The 21,956-nt window shown below is 36.5% G+C and overlaps 1 protein-coding gene across 1 annotated transcript in view; it reads right to left on the bottom strand.

Annotated features, from left to right (window-relative positions):
• ADAMTS6 (ADAM metallopeptidase with thrombospondin type 1 motif 6) overlaps positions 1 to 21,956 on the bottom strand; it is a 312,693-nt gene that overhangs the window by 101,356 nt on the left and 189,381 nt on the right. Inside the window, exons 13-15 of the mRNA XM_056112563.1 lie at positions 13,297 to 13,442; positions 11,036 to 11,099; positions 1,665 to 1,767 (exon numbers count right to left, since the gene is read on the bottom strand). Of these exons, the coding sequence (XP_055968538.1) occupies positions 1,665 to 1,767; positions 11,036 to 11,099; positions 13,297 to 13,442 (313 nt within the window). The remainder of the gene's footprint in view (positions 1 to 1,664; positions 1,768 to 11,035; positions 11,100 to 13,296; positions 13,443 to 21,956) is intronic.

The following is a 21,956-nucleotide window of genomic DNA, read 5'->3' as shown; positions in this document are numbered from 1 at the left end:
AGATTAATACCCAAGAATAGCTGACATCAGTACCAGGAGGATTCCTCCATGGCTTAGAGGCCAGCCGGGCACTCTAGGGGAAAGGGCAGTTCAGATAGAGAAGGGAGCACCAAATAAAGGGTGTTTGGAGGATCCTCCCAGGAGGGGAGATGCATGTCGAAAGTAGACTATGGACTGAACATGTTTGCCACTCAATGCCTGTTTTGCAGACCACAACACCCAAAAGGATAGAGAGAACACAGGGGATTGCCCTGCCACAGAGGCGGGGGGATGGGGAGATGGGGGTGTGGGGGATATTATCCATGGTGGTGGAAAATGGGCACTGGTGGAGGGATGGGTATCTGATCATTGTATAATCGAAACCCAAGCACAAAAAATTGTAAATATACAACTGTACCTCATGGTGTTTCACTAATAAAAAAATAAAAATTAAAAAAATAAATTTAAAAAATTTAAAAAAAAAAGAAATGAAAAAAAAAGAAAAAAGAAAGTTGTGATGAAATAAAAAAAAGAAAAAATTATGGTTAATATTATGAAAGTTGAGTATATAAAGAAAAGTCTCTTAATGGATATAATTAATTTTAAATGCAGCAAAATATGATGGATAGACAACTAATTATGTAATAAAGAAAGAATAGTAAAATATTGATGATAGAATCTTGGTGGTGAACAATGTAGCTGTCACTGTAAAATTCTTTCAGTATTGGCTCTATGTTGGAAGATTTTCAAAAATGTTAGAAAAACAAACAAACAATAAAAGTTTTTTTAAAGTATATTCAAAGTTTCCAAGAGAAAAATTCTAACCAAGTTTAGTTTATATTCTGGGAGTGTAGGAAAACTTCTTGTGCTTGCAGAACATTAGTGTTTGATACATGCCCAAATTAAAGAATGGAAATGTTCCCCAACACTAAAATAAGAATGACAATAATTATGGAAAGATCCTTGACCTCTGACCAAGGATTAGAAGACATTTTCCTGGACTCTTTTGAGTTGATTTACATTGTTTTAAGGGTGGTAATTTCTTTTTTCTTGTTTTTCTTCTTTTTGTTTTTGGGCCACACCCAGCAGTGCTCTGGGCTTACTCCTGGCTCTATGCTCAGGGAACACTCCTGGCGGACTCAGTGGACCATATTGGGTCCCGAGAATCAAACCTGGATCATCCACATAAAAGGCAAGTGCCTTACCAGCTGTACTATCTTTTTGGTTCCTAGGGTGATAATTTATTATGTTAAACTATTATAATGTGATATGTAAATCCTATAAGAAGTCTTAACTACTCCAAAATATTGTCTGATTTTATATTGTTTTAGAATCTTTGTACCTTGTTAAATAGAGCTGTGCTTGGGTTTTGTTTTTAACATATCATTTATTTATATTCTTGGCCATGCTCAGGTATCACGCTATGCCTGGGAATCAAATCTAACCCTTCTGCATGCAAAACATGAACTCCAATCTGTTAAAATATCTTTTCGACATTAGAACTAGGCCTTTCAAAAGCTGTTTCTGATCATTTGTGCTACCAAAAAATTTATTAACGGAAATAGAAACATTAAAACTTATTAGTACTATAAGCACTTTCTTGATTTGATTTTTATCACTAATATTTGCTAATATGCCTGTGAATATCTGTATTCTTTATGCTTGCAAGACAGGTTACATCTTACCTCCAGTGTAGGGTTTCCAGTTATAATACTTTCCACGGAATGGCATATTGTCAAAGTCTGCACACTGTTTCTCTCGAAAATCTCGGGCTCCCAAAGGACATGGCTAAAATAAAATCACAAATGTTATGATTTTCGAAAAATACAAAAAGAGACAATGTGCCTAAAACTAAAAATGCCCAAGCTCCGTCATATTATAGCTCACTGACTATAACTCTGGCATTTATACTGCAGTCTTTCAGACTGAGGCATCTGAATCGTAATCTTCGTCACAGAAGAAGCAAAGTAACTTTTGTGTGCTTTGTTTGAGGGCCACACCCAGCAGTGATCAGGGAATACTCTTGACTACAGTCAGGTATCACTCCTGGTGCAGGATAGAACCTGGGATGGCTGAATGTGAGGCAAATGTCCTATGCTTTACTATCTCTCCAGCCCCAAATGAAGTAATTTGAACAAAGGCTTAGAAAGTTTCCTGTAACTTTAAAGTAGGATGTATGCCACAGTTCACATTGCAATTAGTCCACCTATTATTTCCTTATAAACACACATAAAGACAAGGTGATGAAACTGCAGCACAAAATCCTTTTTGGTAATAATATTTAAGGCCCGGTTGCCATAACTAATAACTCTTTAAGGAATCAAGGGCTGATTCATAACATGACATCCAGCACCATTAATTGTGGTTTGGAATCTTACTGCTATTACTGTTTACTGTCTAGTCCTGACAAAAACTATGTTTAAAGATGAGGAATAAGCTGGACAAAATGCTAGGCTCCAAGTCTAAATACCTTCAAATTCAAGGTATTTGGACTTATCAAGCTTTACGCTAAATCTATTGACAATGCAGAAAACAAAAAAACCAAATCACCTCAAAAAATGAATACAGAAATGATATGGGGGATGAGGAGAAAGGATATTCCAAGAATGAAAAGAAGGTTATTTATTTTCAAACAATTTGGGATACTTCTTCTACCTAAGTTTTTTGTGTTGTGTTGTTTTGTTTTGTTTTGATTTGTTTTAAGGAGAATCTTGTCAAAGTCTCCCCAGGGACAACCTAAACTTAATCTTTAGATTCAAAAAACTCCCATTACATTTGAGTAATGTAACCTTATTTGACTTAGGTTTTCTTTTTTTTTTTTTGAGTACTGCAGCTGCAGCACTAAAAATGCAGTGTTGAAAATTCTGCTTGCTCCCCTACTCCCCCAGGTGAGATGAATTTCCCAGCTGACATCTCTGGGATCTTTTTGGAATACGAGGCAGATTCTCCTCTCCTCTGACTAGGTCCCAGCAGTCTCCACACCTGACCGCTGCCACCTCAGCAGGTGCAACTCCACTTCTAAAACTCTGCTTGCTCTTGACCCTCCCAGGGCCATTTCCACATCTCCTGAACCACATGACCATGGCTCTATTCATCACATCTTACATTGCTCACGTTATACTTTTTGTCTCTGGGTGAAGAAGGGCAGAGAAGGAAAAGAACAACTCCCAGCTAATCCCTTGGAGACTTGCAGTGGCTAGCTGCAAAGATTTACCCTGGCTCAGCAGGACCATAGCAGACACAATGGGGAAGACATGTAAAATCCTCCAAATTCAATGAGTGAAGATAGTAACATGGAAGGGTCCACCAGTGACAAAGCTCTGTAAACTCTCAGAGAATGAGTTTAGTGACACCATGATCAGGATGCTTAATGAATTCAATGACACTGGTTGTCAGCAAAGCACAAGAAAGTATGAGAGCCAATATTAGAAGAGTATGAAAGGTGAAGTAAAAGAATCAATTGAAAATGCGTACTGGTGGAGGGATGTGTGTTCAATCATTGTATGACTGAAACTCAATCATGAAAGCTTTGTAACCATCTCATGGTGATTCAATTAAAAAATTAAAAATAAGTAAATAAAAAATCAATAGAAATTTTGAGCAGCAGAATAGAAGCGACTAAAGATCAAGGAGCTCTAAGATGGAGGAAACCTCTAGAAAACAACAGAAATTGGAGAAAATTCTGAAAAACAAAATGAACAGCACTTCAGAGAACTATGGAATGAAAGAAATAATATAAATATATGTGAAGTAAATAATATAAAAATCACCAGAATCCCTTAAGAATAGTAAGGCAAATTTGATAAAGAACCAACACTTAAAGAAATCATAGAATTTTCCAGAATTTATGATTACAGACACCCAGCTTTAAGAAGGCTGAAGGGACCCAGTGAAAATAGACTCAAAGAGAAAAATTCTAAGACATATTGTACTCAAAACGGCAAAAGCAAAAAACAAACATAAAATTTTGAAAGCAGCAAAATCAAAAAAGGCACTCAAGTATAAATGAAAATCTGTAAGATTCACAGTAGAACTGTCAAGAGACTGTAAGCCAGAAGATAATGGAGGGATATGGTACAAAATCTCAATGAAATGAACATGTCACCAAGAAAACACTATCCACCTAGCCCATCATTCAGATTTGGAGGAATGATACAGAGCTGCAGGGATAAGCAACAGCTTAGGGAATTCAAATCCTTGAAACCAGTTTGCAAGAAGCATTAAATGAGATTTTTGTAAAGACAAGACAAACTTAACAGCACCTGGCACTGAGTATTGCATTCACGCATGGAACTTTATCTGTACCCTCTACTAGATTAAGAAAGGTTTGTTTTGATGGCCACTTAGTACCTGTATTGCAAACCATAACACCCAAAGGGAGAGAGAGAATAAAAGGAATGTGCCTGCCACAGAGGAAGAGTAGGGGTGGCAGGAGGGTTACTCGGAACATTGGATGGTGGAGAATGGGCACTGGTGGAGGGATGGGTATTCAACATTGTATGACTTAAACATAATCATGAAAGTTCATAAGTCTGTAACTGTATCTCTTGGTGATTCATTAAAAAAATAGTAATAGTAAATTTTTAAAAAGAAAGGCTTCTTTACTCCTAGCTAGCCAAGGAGCTTTAAATGTTTCCAATAACAAATTAATGTTTTATTTATAAAGAATGTTCTATGTCTGGTTGAGAGTATTGTTTTTCAACTATAGAGATTTTGATTAATTATTAATTCAGATACTTAAACAGTATCTATAAGATAACATTTTATAATATAAAGCCAATATTCCCTTTCTGAGGTTAAAGCACAGCTATATCGTTGTTTAGGTCTATTCATATTTTCCCCTTAGAATACTCTTAATTCTCTTCACTCTAATTAAATTTTACATTTAGTGGAATCTGTCTATTTCAGGTAACTTTTTAAATGTATCAGCACAGAATTATTAAGAGTATTAATTTTAAAATTTATATACTGTAAAAGAAAGACATACAATTTTTGAAAAAAAGTATTTTTTAACTTAGCATTTATTTACAATTTTGTATTTATATGTATGTAGATTTAACTACCTCCACAATTTAAAAAAAAATACCCATATTTGGAATAAATAAGAAATATAGTATGGGAACAACAAATAATCCAAGTCATCACAATTGGAGATTTTGTCTTTTGAACAGAGCTTACATGGGAGGGGGTCTGAGAGGGGCCCTGGGACACTGGTGGAGCTCTCTGGTGTTGGTTGTGCTGTTGGAGTGATATCTGCATGAAAAGTATAATTAACAGTATTGTAAATCCCAGTATCTTGATGAAACTTTTTTATTCTACATAATCTGATTTTATTTGTTTTAATTTTTTTTATTAATGAATCACCATGGGGTACAGGTACAGACTTACAAACTTTCGTGCTTGCGTTTCAGTAATACAATGATGGACTACCCATCCTCTACCAGTGCCCATTCTCTACCACCAATGATCCCAGTAGCCCTCCCGCCACCCCCACCCCATCCTCCCCCCTATCCCCACCCCACCTCCCACCCTGCCTCTGAGATAGGGCATTCCCTTTTGTTCTCTCTCTCCTTTTGCGTGTCGTGATTTGCACTAGAAGCATTGAGTGGCCATTGTGTTGGATCTATAGTCTACATTCGGCAAGCATCTTCCAACCTGAGCTGGTCCTACAAATGCCCTTGACTTGGTGTTCCCCTCTCTATCTGAGCTGCCATTTGAGGCCACTTCCAAGCTGTGGAGAAAACTTCCTGGTCCTTATCTCTACTATTCTTGGGTGTTAGTCTCCCATTCTGTTACTTTATATACCACAGATGAGTGCAAACTGGTTTTTAAAAATAAAGAAAAATTCAAGGATTTCTACTGCCCTGAAACTGCAAAATGAGAAAATTTGAGCCTTCTACTTCTACTTCTTTTCTCTGTCCACTTTCTACTCTTGCACTCTCGCTTTCATGTAGAATGCATTATTGTTTCTTCTTATTATCTACTGAACCAATCATCTCACTCATTTCCTCCTCTCCCAGATAGCAAAGGATTCTTAATCAGTTACATCCTGTTGGTGATGTTCCATGTTAGAGCACTGAGTTTCACAGTTTAGAAATGAAACACTTGACACTGAACTGTGAAAAGCAGAGTCATTTCAGTCTGTCCACCCAGAATGATATTTTTCTAAATCACACAAAGATGGCGTTGGTACAATGACTAATAAAAGCCTAGCTTCTTTCTATGCCATCTTTTATATATTGCAACTAAAATTCTTGATTTCACAGTTATCAGGTATTCCATGTCATTCATAAAGGCACTGCTAAATTTAATGTTCAAAGGAGATAGTGAATCACCTGTGTTTTTCAGTTATACCCAGCTCCTGGCTCTGTGTTCAGGATCACTCTTGGTAGGACTCGAGGAACATTTGAAGGCACTGAGGATTGAACTGGGTTAGCCATGTACAAGGCAAGCAGCCTACATACTGTCTCTCAGGCCTCCCAGAGCAGATCATCAAAATCACAGTTTTGATTTTACCTCATCTCTTCTCCCTCAGTTCTTATTTTTTGTTGTTTCACTCAAGTTTACTTAAAAAATCCTGAAGAACTTTTATTATTCACTAAATTTGAATATTACATTTAATACCATAATCTTCTCTGAAAGATTTTAGAATTATAACTACTTTTATAAGCCTTACACAGTCTGAATTTGAAGACTATCTTTCCAGAATAAATCTTTTCTGTAAATCTAAGAAAATGTTACTGTGTTAACTTCTGCTTTAAATTTTGTTTGTTTGGGGGCTGGAATGATAGCACAGCAGGAATGATAGCACAGCAGTGCATTTGCCTTGCACACGGCCGACCCAGGTTTGATTCTCAGCATCCTATATGGTCCCCCAAGCACCTCCAGCAGTAATTCCTGAGTGCAAAGCCAGGAATAACCCCTGTGCATCGCCGGGTGTGACCCAAAAAGAAATGAAAACATTGTTTGTTTTTAGGCTATACCTAGCAATACTCAGGTCGTACTCCTGTCTCTACATTCAAAGTGCACTCCTGGAACACACTTCAGAGAGCATGTGAGGTACAAGGAATTGAACACAGGCGAGTTGCAAAAAAGGGAAGCATTTTATTGGATGTATTATTTCTGTCCACCTGTTTCACAAATTTTTATAATTTTTACCTTCTAAGAAAAAAGTAAAAAATCAAGTTATATTCTGTGCTTAAAAGTTAGTACTTATTTCTCAAAACATAATGTGCAGCATACAATTCATAGCACTGTAACACTGTCCTCCCGTTGCTCATCGATTTGCTCGAGTGGGCACCAGTAAGATCTCACAACAAATTGTGAGACTTGTTACTGTTTTTGGCATATCAAATACATCACAGGTGGCTTGCCAGGCTTTGCTGTGCAGGCGAGATACTCTCAGTAGGTTGCAGTGCTCTCCGAGTGGGGCGGAGGAATCAAACCTGGGTAGACTGCATACAAGGCAAACGCCCTACCCGCTGTGCTAACCTAATGCTAACCTAATCACTATTCCCATTATTGTACATATTTGTAATATATGCATGTATTATATTATATATGATATTAACAATAATTAAGAGGATAAGACATGTTTGTCTTCTGATTATAATGAGATACAGTAATACCACTGTTAGTTAATGGATCCATCCTGTAACCTCACACGTTTCCCTGAGCGAAAGGTCTGTAGTTTCAGAAAGTTCTCAGATATCAATTCTGCTACAGGATAAGGTTAGACAATGTCAAAGGTTAGGAAACTCTTTAAGAGAAGTTTACCTTGCCACACCTAGCTTTGCCTGTTATAAGAGCACTTAATCAATATTCAGAAATTCTATGCCTTACTGAATTTCATCAATGCTCTAGCTTATTACTAAGCTTGAAGCTCAACATTTTAATTATTTTTATCACATGACTAATTTACCATGAATTTCAATACTGCTAATTATGGTTTCATGTGTACAAATTTCAATACCACACCCATCACCACAGTGCCCACTCTCCCTGACCCTACCAAGGTCTCAACGACCCCTCTCTTTCAACTCCTACCCCAGCTCAGTTTTGTCTCCTAGTTGTTGGTCCACACTTGTTAGTGCTCAAGGCTTACTCCAGTATCTGTGATCAGAGATCACCCCTGGTGGTTGTCAGAAGACCATATTATTGGGGATCTAACTGGTGTTGGCCACATGCAAGATAAGAACTTTAACCATTCTACTCTTTCTCCAAGCCCAAATCTTCTAGTTCTTGAGTTTCATATTAACTCTGACTAATAAAATATTTTCTCTCAGATCTTATTTACAAAATCACTAATATGATGTTTATAATACTAAATTATGCAAGATTTGCACTAGCAGAGAGATAATGTGAAAAAAATAAGTATACTTTCCTGAAGTCCTTAAATTAGGGTTAATTCACATGCAATAAACAGCTGGGCATTAAAGAAAGAACACCTAAACCCCTATACATTAAAAGAAAGTACCAAGGTTAATTTAGAGAAAACAAAAACAAAAGCTTAGAATTCTCATTGGTAAATGCTTACTTCATGCCATATTTTCCATGATATGGTTATGTTGAAACCAAAAATAGTTTTAGTAATGAATGATAAGCAAAGATAGTAACAGACTAATCAATCCACCAATAGCAATTTCTACAGCTCAAGTACCAAATATATTCTATTTTCGGACCCCTTTAAGCTTCTATCTTAAGAATTCATAAATTATCTTTCTTACTCAGTATATTCTAATACACATTTGGCAATCAATTTGGCAATCACTCAACTCAATTTGTTGACTTGAAAGAATAAAAAATGCTAGTAACTGAACCATATATGGTGCCAGAGATTGAACTAGATCAACCACATGCCAGCCAAGTGCCTTAATACGTATACTATATATATGGCCCACTGTGATGCATTCTGAAGGCAAGATAAATGGAATTTCCTCAGGAATTCTATATAGATTAAGGGAAAATTAAAATAATAAAGAATGACTAGGATGGCTAGTCAAGAATGGTTTTCTGTTCAGATAAAGTTGACATGAGACAGTAAAAATCGTTGAATACATAGGTTCATGGAATGTTTTGAAAATAACAGTTGGAAACGTCAAATATTAAACACCCATTAAAAGTCCAATTAATGTTAAGATGCAATCCTGGAATCTTTTGAAGAATTCTGGGCTGAAAATACTCATGTAAGGATCAAAAGACATATACATGCTTTCAAAAGCAATAAAATTGGATGAGATCACCATGGAAATGAGTATTGTTGGGGCAGAAAAAGAGACCAAGGAGTAACTTTAAGTATCTCAAACATTAAGAGTTGAGAAAGGAGTAGGAACCAGCAAAATAGAATGAGAAGAAATATATAACAAAAAAAAATTGTAGTATCATAGAAACTTAGTGAAGAGAAAGTGAGTAAATACTCAAAACTGACTATTGGATTTATCAACATGGCAGTCATCTATAATTTGTCAAATATTTTCAGTTTAATAATAGTAGAAAAAACCTGACAAATAATTTAAGGAAAAGATGAGGAGCAGAATTGGATACAATAAGTGTAGAACATCCTGTTGAGTAATTTGATTTAAAAGGTAGCAAAGAAATAAAAAAAATCACTGACATTTAAAAAATTTTTTTCAAGATAGGACCAAATAATAGCTCATGAAAAATCCAGAAAAAGATATTGGGAAAAAAATCACCTACATATTTATGAAATAACCATAAATTAAGACTGGCATTATTGAATGGCATAAGAGTGAGGAATAGTGGTTAATAGTCTGATGATATGAAATTAAAGGACATAGGTTTAGATGGGAGAAAAAATCTGCAAGGGATAATAAAATATAAAGAAGATAAGCTGGAGAAATTGTATGAAAGTTAAGGCACTTGGTATGCATGTGGCCAAGCCTGGTTCAATCCCTGTCTCTACTTATGGTTCCCCAGGAATACCAGGAGTGGGTTCTGAGAACTGATGGGTGTGACACCTACCACCTCGTAAAATTTTTCAGGTTCAGATATTTGGATATTTAAGAAGTAAGGGGGAAAACATATTTCATGAATTATAGGTGGAAACTGAGGAAACTGTATCTTTGGAGAAGAGTCCATTTCCGTTAGATCAAGAGCAACAACAGTAACAGAAAAATTCAGAAAGATCTCAATCTAAGATATTTTGCTCATGATAGATCCATGAATTTTAGGACACAAAGAAGTTTTGGTATTTGTATGAAGATAGGAAACATATAATCGAACTATATGTTCTTGTGGAGGGAGTCTGGAGGTTGAGTGGTAAATAAAAATGGCACAAAGGAGTAATATGATTAATTCTAGGGGTCTTATGAAAGATAGCAGAAGGGCCAGAGCAATAGTACAGCAGGTAGGAACTCAATTCTTGGCATCCCATATGGTCCCCCGTGGTCCCCCAGAAGTAATCCCTGGGCACAGAGCCAGGAGTACACCCTGAGCACCACCAGGTGTCATCCACACAAAACTGTCCTCCCTTTGTTCATCGATTTGCTCAAAGAGGGCCCAGTAACGTCTCTATTTTGAGACTTGTTGTTACTGTGTTTGGCATATTGAATACGTCATGGGTAGCTTGCCAGGCTTTGCCATGTAGGTAAGATACTCTTGGTGGCTTGCCGGGCTCTCCCAGAGGGTCAGAGGAATCGAACCCGGCTCTGCCGGGCTGCCTGCGTGCAAGGCAAACACCCTACCGCTGTGCTATCACTCCAGCCCATCCAAACAAAAAACAAAACAAAAATAGAAGAGCCATTTAAATGTCTTAAGATAGCAAAGCAGACTGTTGAAGGGCCAGTACACTCAGTGTATATGTAGTTCTTTCTTGATTCCTTTGGGGAAGATTGTCTTAGTTCTTCATGCTTCCTCTTGACCCTTGTTAATGCAAACGGTAGAACTTAAGGCCAATTCCATTAACTAAAAAAGGTTTGAAAAAAATCACATGATCTTCATTCATGAATTTTTGAACAAATAGGTTTTAATTTTAATTTTCCCTTACTTTGGGAGAACCATAATCTAATCTTGCATAACAAAGTTTGGCTTTACTTACATCTGTGTTACAGGAGCGATATCGTTTCCTTTCCCCAAGGCAATATTTTCCACCTCCTGAAGGTCTGAAAATACATTGTGTTGAATATGTGAATATAATATCTATCTACATAAAGGGTACATACATTGCTTGATGAAAACACTTAAGAAATACAAATCATGACATTTTATTAGTAACTAAATTAATCAGCATGCTGGTAATTTCTAGAATTATTACGGTTGTTGAACACAAAAATCAAGAACATTTACTATCCATAACTTTACAAGACTTAATTGCCATTATTTGCATTCTTAAGGAAAGTGCAATTAAATTAACCTATTTTCTAATTATAGTAAGGTGTTTGGTTCAACACAATGCATTTTAAAAATCATTTTCTATAATAAAAGTGACTTAAATCATAGTCAACAAAACTGGTTAACTGATGTTGTATGTTTACCAAGTAGAAAATGGGGCATTTACATTTTATCAGATTGAAAACAAGGAGAGGATACAAATAACCATCTGGAAATAGCTTCAGTTTAAAGCAAATAATGCAGAAATGAATTTCAGTATCATAAAGTTTCAAAAATTAAATCTAAAAATTAGATGGCGTTGCAGAATAAAAAAACTTTATACGCAACTATTAATGTAAAAACACATCAAATATTTGATTTGTGCAAATTGGGTTTTTTAAGTAAGTAATGTATAGAAAGCTATATGCTATTATTTGAGGATACTGTTTTTTAATCCAAAGAATTTAACTTGTTTCAAGAGAGATCCAAGTCATTCACTTAAGTAACTGAATGTTATTTAGGATTTGATCTTTTTAGTAATTAATTTATAGGAATCTGCAGTTAAATTTAAAATTATTCTGTAATTATTTAAAAAATTCAAGTCTAAGTAATCATTTGACTCAATGAATCAGTGAAATAACTTATTTCTAGCAGGAGGATAAAAATTGATAAAAAAAAAACAGAAAAAGGGGAACATAGAACTAAAATAAAGGGAAGCAACTTTAAGCTGAAGAGTGAAGGAGAGGTACATGGAGAGAAGAACCCAAGAGAGGAATCCTAAATGAAAATGAGATAGATAAGCAATGTTTATCCCAGAAGGCTAAAAAAAAGAAAGCGGAAGTGATCGCATGACATCATTCCGCAGTTGATTTTGATTGTGAAAACAGACTGTCAACCTGAGCTCCAGTCGAAAGGGGGAAGCTCAGGATCCAAAGGCCAAGGCACTTGGCATTGTATGTGGCTAACCCCAACTTAAATCTTTGCACTACATATGGTCCCCACAGTACCTTAGGAAGTGGCTCTGAGCACAGTGCCAGGTGTTGCCCCTAAGCAACACTGTTCCTCAACACAACATTGACATGTAGCAGCTAAGTCACCGCGTAGCTGTTTGGGTCACACTCCACGATGTACAGGGGTTACACCTGGCTCTGCACTCAGGAATTACTCCTGGCGGTGCTCAGGGGACCATATGGGATGGTGGGAATCGAACTTGCATTGGCCACATGCAAGACAAATGCCCTACCCACTGTGCTATTGCTCCAGCCCCGGCACAATGTAGTTTCTGGGAGAAGAGGAAAGTCCAACCAGAAGAGTGGCCCTGGGCACTTCCAACCAGAAGTGTGCTGGGCACTGGTAGCAGACAGCAATACAGCTAGCAAAGAAAATCGATGGAGCTGGCTAAGCTCCAGAGAAGCAGAAAAGTGGGACAGTAGTCTGACCTGCAGAGGACAGTCAGGAGAAAAAGCAGTGGCAGCTCTGAGAGATGATTAATGGGAGTGTGTGAATGGAAACTATTTTAACACATGGGCAGTATTCTTTTCATTGTGATTTGTGATGCGAATCAAGGCATTTCAATCCTTGAAGTGCTCTCATTGGTCCTTTTAATACTAACATAGCAGTAATAATTTTATGTGACATGTGAAAAGACCTTAGGTTTCCTGGGAATACAGGTAATATAGCAAAGACTAGCCCTGGTTTTATCCATAATTCAATAGTTTGGGAAAGAGAAACTCTATATAACTCTTCCTACATGAAAAATCTGACTTAGACAGGCAATAGATGCTTGGTTTTCTTCTTTGTTTTTCTTTCTTCAATTGTATGGGCAGAGGGGGTGAAAGAAAAGGAGCCCTACCACGCCTCCTCCGCTGTCCTGTGCCTACACCTGGCTCATGAGTGAAACCAACATACAGATAACATGTACAACCACACAGCTTTGAATCATTTCCAACAGTGTCTTTTTGTTGACTTGGGCTTACTTTAGCTACTTACGCTGGACTGTCACAGTGTCTCAGGGACGAGGAGACGCCTCCTCCGCAGGTCCTGCTGCACTCTCCCCATAGCGACCAGGGACCCCAGCCTCCATCTACACTCTGGGGCCAAGTGCCAAAAGGAACACAATCTCCCTGATAGCACCACTGCAAGATTTCACAGAAAACACAGAATTAGCTTTCAGACAGATAGAGCTATCAATATAGAAATACATAAGGGTTAGGCAATGACAAATTATAGACATTAGCATTTCCCCAAGAGATAATAGACAATGGTTCTTTAACTGTGTTTATAAATGGACAAAGGTGCATGTGATTTGCAAATTGTGTTTAGCCAGGCAACGACTTATAAATCTCTTAACATTTACCAGGAGTTCTTAAAAAATCCAGCTAAGCTTCTTTTTCCTCATTTCTCCTTCTCTAGATTTTTAGTGTTTCTCATTATGGAGACCTCAAAAATCTTTTTTAGATATTTTAGTATTAATTTTTTCTTTATATTCCACTATTATTAGACTCATGGAATGATAACGCAATATGGAAAGTTCCTCAGTAAGGAATTTTTATGATGGTAATTGCTTTTTCTGAAAAAAAAAGAAAAGTTTAAAAATGCCGGTTGAGGCTACAATAGTAAAAGAATGTGTTGTGGCATTTCATCTACATGAGTACTGCAGACATAATAAAAGTAATGCCAAGACACTAGGGACTGGGTACAGAAAAACCTTATATACACTGACTAGCCGTGTGCTCGGCCCCTGCATGAACGTGTGTACTGGAATTCTTTTCAGCTTTACTCTGCAATAAACCACACATACTGCATATAAGTAGAAAGCCAGGAATAATTTATCGAGACTCAGACATCACATAATCAGCTCATAACTCAAACATGATAAATCTTATTTGCAGAATATTGCAAAATGAAAAAAATTAAATATTTCTAAATTTTCATGGGTGCATTTTTCTGAGTTATCGAACTTGCACAAACCACAGTAATGATACAAGAGGCACTGAATGGGGCCAGGCATGTAGCTTGGTGGCAAGGCACATACTTTGCTTAAATTTCACACAACAAAAATAAAAATAATAGGAAGACATTTGCTTTTAGCTGTAGCAGTAGGGAACATTAATATGCTGATTGTCAACAATGTTAGATTGTTAAATAAAAATTCAACCGTACATTGAAGCGTACAATGATTATGCCATGTGATGACTTTATTTTATTTATCTTGAATTCTTTTACCTTTCACCTTCTCTACTGTTTTCACTATAGCACTCTAATGGGATAGTCAGAGGGCTCTCTCTCCCCTCTCTCTGTCTCCCTACCCCACCTCATCTAGACATACTAGGCTTCCCCTCAAATAAAGCTTATTCCCTCCTTAGGGCATTTGCATTTGATGATCCTTCTGGAAATCGTTTTATTCTCCCAGTTCCTTATATTACTATCTTCTCATCATTTAAGCTCAGATTAATTGTCATTTCATCATAGCATCTTTCCTGGGCCACCCTGCCTCTAAAGTGGCTCCCCACCACCCTGGATGTCATATGATGTCGTGAAATATCCCATCTAAATTTCCTCTTCTGGCATAACATTAATTTAAATTATTGTATTTATTTTTCAGAAAAATTCTTTATTGACTCCTCTCATATGTTAAAAAAAAATTCTTGAGGGCCACACATGGCAACTTAAAAATTAAATTTAAATTTAAAATTCTTTTTTTTTTCAACAAGAAAAAAGAAAATCATGGCAATTTGCTGGAGAGTATCATGCTGAGTGAAGTCAGCCAGAAGAAGAGGGATGGATACAGAACCCCTCTCCCCCCCCAAAAAAGTCAAATCTCTTGCATCTGTGACATATAAAGAAACATATTATGGGAATAACAAATGGCTGAAGACAAAAGAACCTGAGAACTGGACTATAGAAACATGTTTACCATGGGTATATGGGTCAGGGGAGAGGTTGAGAGGTGACACCGAAACAATGGTGGAGGTAAGGGAACACTTTGGTGGAGGGTGTGGTGTTAGAACTTTGTATACATGAAACCCTATCATGAAAAGTATAGTAAATCATGATACTTCAAGAAACATTCTCTTTGTCAGACTCATAGCTACATTTCTAGTGTACCATAGCCATATGTAACTACCGGGTACCATGTTAGAGCAGATGTAAAACAGTTGCATGATCACAGAAGTTTCTATTGGAAGTATTGAATGCCTAGAACAAGGCCTAGCATATGCAACCAAAGTTGCTGAATACATAAATGATATATAGATATACTGTTTTGATTACTACATATCGGGAGGGAACTTGTATTGAAGAGTAAAGTCAAATTTGGGGCCGGAAAGATAACTACAGAGACTGAGTGCACACTTCACATGTGAGAAGCAAGGCTTTTGCTTTCACACCATGCAACAAACCCAGGTTCAATCCCCAGAACCACATATGGTACCCTGAGTCCCTCCAGAATTAATCTATGAGCACCGAGCCAGGAGGAAGCCCTGAACACAGAAGGGTATGACTCAAACCCCACCTCAACCACCCCCCCAAAAAAAAGTCAAATTCATCTTTGGTTCCTTGCTGTGTATTTAATTTAACTAATTAATTTGGCATGTGTTAGTAATCAAATCCAGGGCCTCACACCCATATATAAAGCATGTACTAAACCATTGGTGCAGACCAATCATTTGTTCATAAACATTAGGCGAAAGGCCAGAGAGCTCAACAGGTTGAAAGGTACACTTTGTAGGCAGGCTTGATTCTTGGCATCATTGATCTTTCAGCTACCACCAGGAGCAGCCTTTTACACCAAGCTGGGAATAAGCCTGAGCACAATATGGTATTGCCTCCCATCCCCAAAAAAATTAGGCAAGAGAAAGTCAAAATTTGAATGACTATAGGGATAACATCTGGCCCTAAGTTTAATAGTTTAACTAATGCTAAGAATATTATATTAGAGGTCAGACCAGTAGTACAGCAGGTAGGATGCACACGGCCCACTGAGGTTTGACCTCTGGCACCACATATGGGTCCTGTGAGTTCTGCCAGAAGTGATCCCTGAGCATAGTCAGTAGTGAGCCCTGAGCACTGCAGGTTGTGACCCCCCTCAAACAAATAAAAACCTCCAAAACTGTTATATTAATAACATTCATCTGCCACTATATTCTTATTTGGCCTTAAGGGTCAACCATCTGTATGATGATATTTCAATTTTGTTATTTCACATATATGAAAGTCACAGCACTGGCCAAAATATCTGGCCTTACAATTTTTTTGTTGTTGTTATTACAAGTAGCTATGTAGAAAAACGTTTATATCTGTGCCTTTCTTACTATGAGAATAGCTTTTTAAAAATTATTGATTTCTTCTTTGGTTTTAATTAATGGAAACAATTTTGTTTAAAAAATTATAAATCTTGGGGCTGGAGCGATAGCACAGTGAGTGGGTAGGGTGTTTGCCTTGCATGTGGCCGACCAGAGTTCAATTCCCAAGATCCCATATGGTCCCCTGAGCACTGCCAGGAGTAGTTCCTCAGTGCAGAGTCAGAAGTAACCCCTGGGCATCACCGAGTGTGGCCGAAAAAGAAAAAAATTATAAATCTTAAAATCTGTTTAGTTTTTCAAGTTTCAAACTTACCATTATTGATTTAAAATAATACTCAAGTTTGATTTTTGCATTTATCTTATAAAATCACTTACATCTAGCTTTTTAACATGCAAAAGAGGTTATTTACTGGCACAAAAAAAAGGATTACCTATCTAAAAATACAAAAAAGCGGGAAAAAATTAGTTGGACAATATGATAATATATTTGAGGATTTTTTCTGGGGTCACACACAGTGATGCTCAGGGGTTACTCCTGGCTCTGCATTCAGGAATTACTCCTGGAGGTGCTCGGTGGACCATATTGAATTCTAGGGATTGAACTCAGGTCAGCTGCATGCAAGGCAAATACCCTACCCACTGTACTATTTTTCCAGCCCACGTTTGAGGATACTAAGGAACATTCTAACATACTTTACTAGATTATTTTTTTGTATAAAATATAAAATAACGTTAGAATTGAAAAAAATGGGAAAAAACAGTTGTAAGTGCACAGTCCTTTATTATTATAGATTCCTGGCTATTCATAATTGCTGAGAAAAAGAGGTCACATTTGCATTTTTTCTAAAGGGACAAAATAATTGTGAAAGTCACAAGAGTATAGAAAGATATTGGTACCCAAGTATTTGACAATAACTTATGCTTATTTCCTGGGTGTTCACAAAATGTCAGCTAGAAAAAGAGGCCACAAATTTGTCTTTTTTTGAATTTTTTACTTTTTTCTTCTGTGCATTATTGAGGACTGAACCCACCACTTCACAATCCAAAGCATGTGTTCTTCTACTAAGACATATCCCTAACCGAATCACCCTTTTTAGTTTTGATTTATTTCATAGTGCTGAGGATGAAACTCAGAGTCTCACACATGTAAGGCATGTGCTCTACCACTAAACCATTTCCCTTGTCCCTACAATTTAATCTTACAGTAAAAGATAAATAGAATGTTCAGTTTATAAAGTGTTGCTCAGTTCTTATCATTAATTAACATTCGTACCATTTCATTAATGGTTAGCCAGAATCTTTTACTACCTAAATTCATGCAATCAATTATACTTATTCCATGGAATTCGACAAAGTGATTATGTTATAGAGCTAAATAGTAAAGATTACTGAGTGAATAATGAAGAAAAAAATGACCACACTGTAAGAATTCTTCACCTAACTGTTGACAAAGACTAATGTCTAGTTTAACAACTTACTTAGGTTGCAAGATGACTTCAGTCTCTGTAGGAGCAGCTTCAGTCAGCATGTAGTCTGCTGTATAAATGTGAGTTCTCACACTATCATCTTTGGTCAAAGTATATAATGCATTTATTTTCTTTAATTTTTTATTTCAATATGGTTTGGGTTAGACTAAGCTTAGACATTAGTTCTATGCAGACATACTTTTAAAGAAAACACTTTCAAAGGTGGATTTGATGTTGATCTCTGACAAAATGAAGGGTTTTGTTTATTTGTTTGTTTGTTTTGTTTTGTTTGTATTCTGTTTAGTTTACCCAACTCCTTGAATTGACCTTACTATAGTAGAGGATCTTTGGAGCATTTATTATTTCATTCTTCCTACTGTAGTATCTTTGTGAAGCATATGATCTTAAGAAAATCAACTAACTTAATAAATGTTTTGAGGTACATGTGTGAGCACTAGAGTGAGCCCCAGCAAATACGACACAGTAATTTGTGTGCCATAACTTAAGAGTGTGCTTGTCAAGTTAACATTGTGTGCAAGCTCACAACCGAAGGAGTACAGCCTTTCTGAGCACTAAGGCCAAGTGCATAGTTACTTCTGGTCACCATAAAAATAACATCATCATCAACAACAAAGAAAAAGGGGAGTGGAAGGACTAAATAAAATTAATAAACTTCTTTGTAAAATATGTTGAGGACCCCAATTAAAGGTTGTACCATCAAATAAGGCAACTTTAAGTACATGAGTTGTGAGGAATCTTTTTCTTTTCTGATTTTATCCTATAATACTCCCTTCAAATCTGATTTCAGTTCTTTCACCTCTAAGAGTCCCTTTTCCACAGGCATAGAAATTCACTTGGAGAATAAGAAAAATCAATTTCTAATCTTTATTCTAAAGATACATTCAATATAGTGATTTTTTGACTCTTCTAAATATTTGTTATTTCAGCCAAATTATCTCTATTGGATACATTTGATTTCCAACCAACCCCCTTCCCCCATTTAGTTGCATTTAACTAGATTCGAAATAACAAAATAATTTCAACCTTACATTTTGAGAATAAAAACTCATTATCAATTCTTACTTTTTACTTTTCACACTCATTCTAAAATTTCTCCCAAAAAATAAACTTTTAAAACTACCTAGAAGGATGACAATCTACAAAGGGGCTTTAGAATTTTTCTTATGAAACACTTATTCATCACAAAACATCATCTCTTAAAAAAACCATCTCTTGATACTAAACTACTTTGCAAGATATGTTATAAAGCAAACTATCTAACTTTAAGAATTTGTCAGAATTCCATAAAGGAAATGTTCACTATGAGTAAATGTAATATTAATTTTTTTCTAAATTTTTTTAAATAATTTTTTTTCTAAATTTCCTCCAAATTAGGACCCTTTCAGGATACTATTATGGAAGATATTCTATGGTAGCCACTGTGGGGTCAAGCCAGCATCTGGAATGAGAGCTCTAAGGATATCCTAAGATCTTAAAGGAAGTGGTATTGGTGATTCAGTATAGAACATTCTACCCAAGTCAGAAAAGCTACGGGTTTGAGCCAGTGCTATTGAAAGTCTTATCTTTCCACTCTGCAGGTGCAGGAATGCTACAGCTAATTTTAGCCCAAGTTCTAAACCAGAACTTGTCATCCCATAGAATTTAAATTTCTTGAACATTTGGAAGAACTACTATTTCTTCACTTCCTGTGTTTATAGCTTGGGATCCAGTCAAAACACACTATAGTATACATTAAGATATAAGGCTGCAAATAACCAGAAGAGCATATAGTAATCTTATTTTAATCCAGCCCTATTTACCATTCAAAAATATTAGGAATCAATGTCATATACATGTAAGCCCAAATACTGACTATATTTCTAACTGGGTCTTGTAGAATCATTATAGGAATCTTTTGGCAACAAACCAAGTATTTGAAATCTTCTTTGTGGTCACCATCTGATCTTGCAAGGATTGGGTTTTGATTAGCCTTAATATCCTATTCAGTAACAATGTCAACACTAGTATTGGAGATTTACTATCTAAATCCTTGTTTACTATTTTATCAAACATGGCATCCCTCCTACTCCTGTCTCAAGGGCAATTGCTAATGCCATGTCAAAGGGAAGTTCTTTTGGCTGAAATCATATTGATTAATTTGTAGGAGTTTGACCCATGGATACACAACACCAGCACATTGTCTGGGCTCATCAAATTTCCTCCTTTGGTTAATGCTACTGTCCCTGAGCACATTCATTCAGACCATATGGTTCTTATTCAATCCTTGAATGGCTTATTCAGGCAAACATCCAATAGCTGTAATAGCGATGTCAGACCCCCCAGGACTCACGCAAAGATCAGTTTTTAATTTTTTGGCCATATTTCCTACTCCATCTGCTAAATGTGCATGGAACAGTTCCCATACTTACATGGAACATTTGTGGAGCTGAGCCCCTGGGCAAGGATCCCATATCTTTTGCAGCCAGAGTTTGACGAGATCATCGTGGATCTAGTTTTCTGGATATGTCTATGCTATCATTTGAACAACATTTCTCCCCCCTCCACTGTTTTTTTTTAAAAGATTTATTTAAAAGTCTATGAGCAACTTTGGTTTTATCCTGCTGGCTAGACAGGATGTAGATTTTATTTTGGATCCTTTTGATGAGAGTAGTTGTAAAATTTAGTGTTAAGATCAAGGTTGTAGATATTCTATCCGTGTTTCTGATATTTACACAAACAAAAACAAAAGAATGTTGATCCTCTCTGATGTCCCCTTCTGCCACATAAGAAAGTCTGCCAAAAAAGGTTCTGCCAACCATCATCTAGGGTTGATATACATCAATGAAAAGTAATGGTAATGTTTTAGTCATATATACTAGCACCTCACGGCAGAGCCTGGCAAGCTACCTGTGACGTATTCAATATGCCAAGAACAGTAACAAGTCTCACAATGGAGATGTTGCTGGTGCCCGCTCGAGCAGACTGAAGAACAACAGGAGGACGGTGCTACAGTGCTACAGTGCTACTCGCACCACCCCTCCAAGAAAACCCTAAATAAAGCTTGCTTACATATGATCTCATCCCACAGTCATAATGCCCAATGAAATATGTAAAAATAGAAATATATTTACTCTTTTTTAAAGAGATTTACCAGTTTTATAATTGCAATGCGACTGTATGTTCTTCATTCTACCTTATGTCCACAGTGCCTTCTTGTTGTGATTCCTGAGATGACAAACTGTTATAGTAAGATATGTAAAAATCCTCTTAGCACTAGTCAAGTACATTGTCAGCATTAATCTTAAGTCCAGTGACGCAATTTATTCCAGTGACAATGAAAATTGGCTTTCTTTTTCTCTGCAAAATTTTTCATCTGAAGATAAAGCAAGATCAGAGGCTTTAGAGAGGGAAGTTTTCAGTTTTGGAATCAGAAAGACCTGAGACTAGAATCCATGCTCTGCTACTATACTGCTGTGACATGTATTTTATAGTCTTATTTTCCTCATCTGTAAAATATAGTTAAGACAGTACCTAGCCCATGGAATTGTTGTCAATATTAAAAATAATAAAAATGTGTCCTGCACTTTAAGTATTTTAAATATATATCATTAACATTGTCATTATTGCTACTGGAGAATCAACTATTTTCAGGTGGCAAGAATAGAGATTGGTCACACAAAATTGATCAGACCAATTAAAATTTTCACCTTGGGTCTGGGTCTGTAGTTTCATGATAAGAGTACATGTACTACATGTGAGAGACTTTCAGGTCAGCTTCCAGTACATTACATACAATTCATTTTAATTTCATCACTACTCTTTGTATAGTTATTCAAATTCTAAGCTTTTTGCATAGCTAGTCAAATTCTGAGCTCTGCAT

This window comes from Sorex fumeus, unplaced genomic scaffold (genome assembly GCF_029834395.1).
Source record: "Sorex fumeus unplaced genomic scaffold, SorFum_2.1 ptg000018l, whole genome shotgun sequence".
Taxonomy (NCBI): domain Eukaryota; kingdom Metazoa; phylum Chordata; class Mammalia; order Eulipotyphla; family Soricidae; genus Sorex; species Sorex fumeus.
This window is presented reverse-complemented; position numbering and strand designations above follow the sequence as displayed.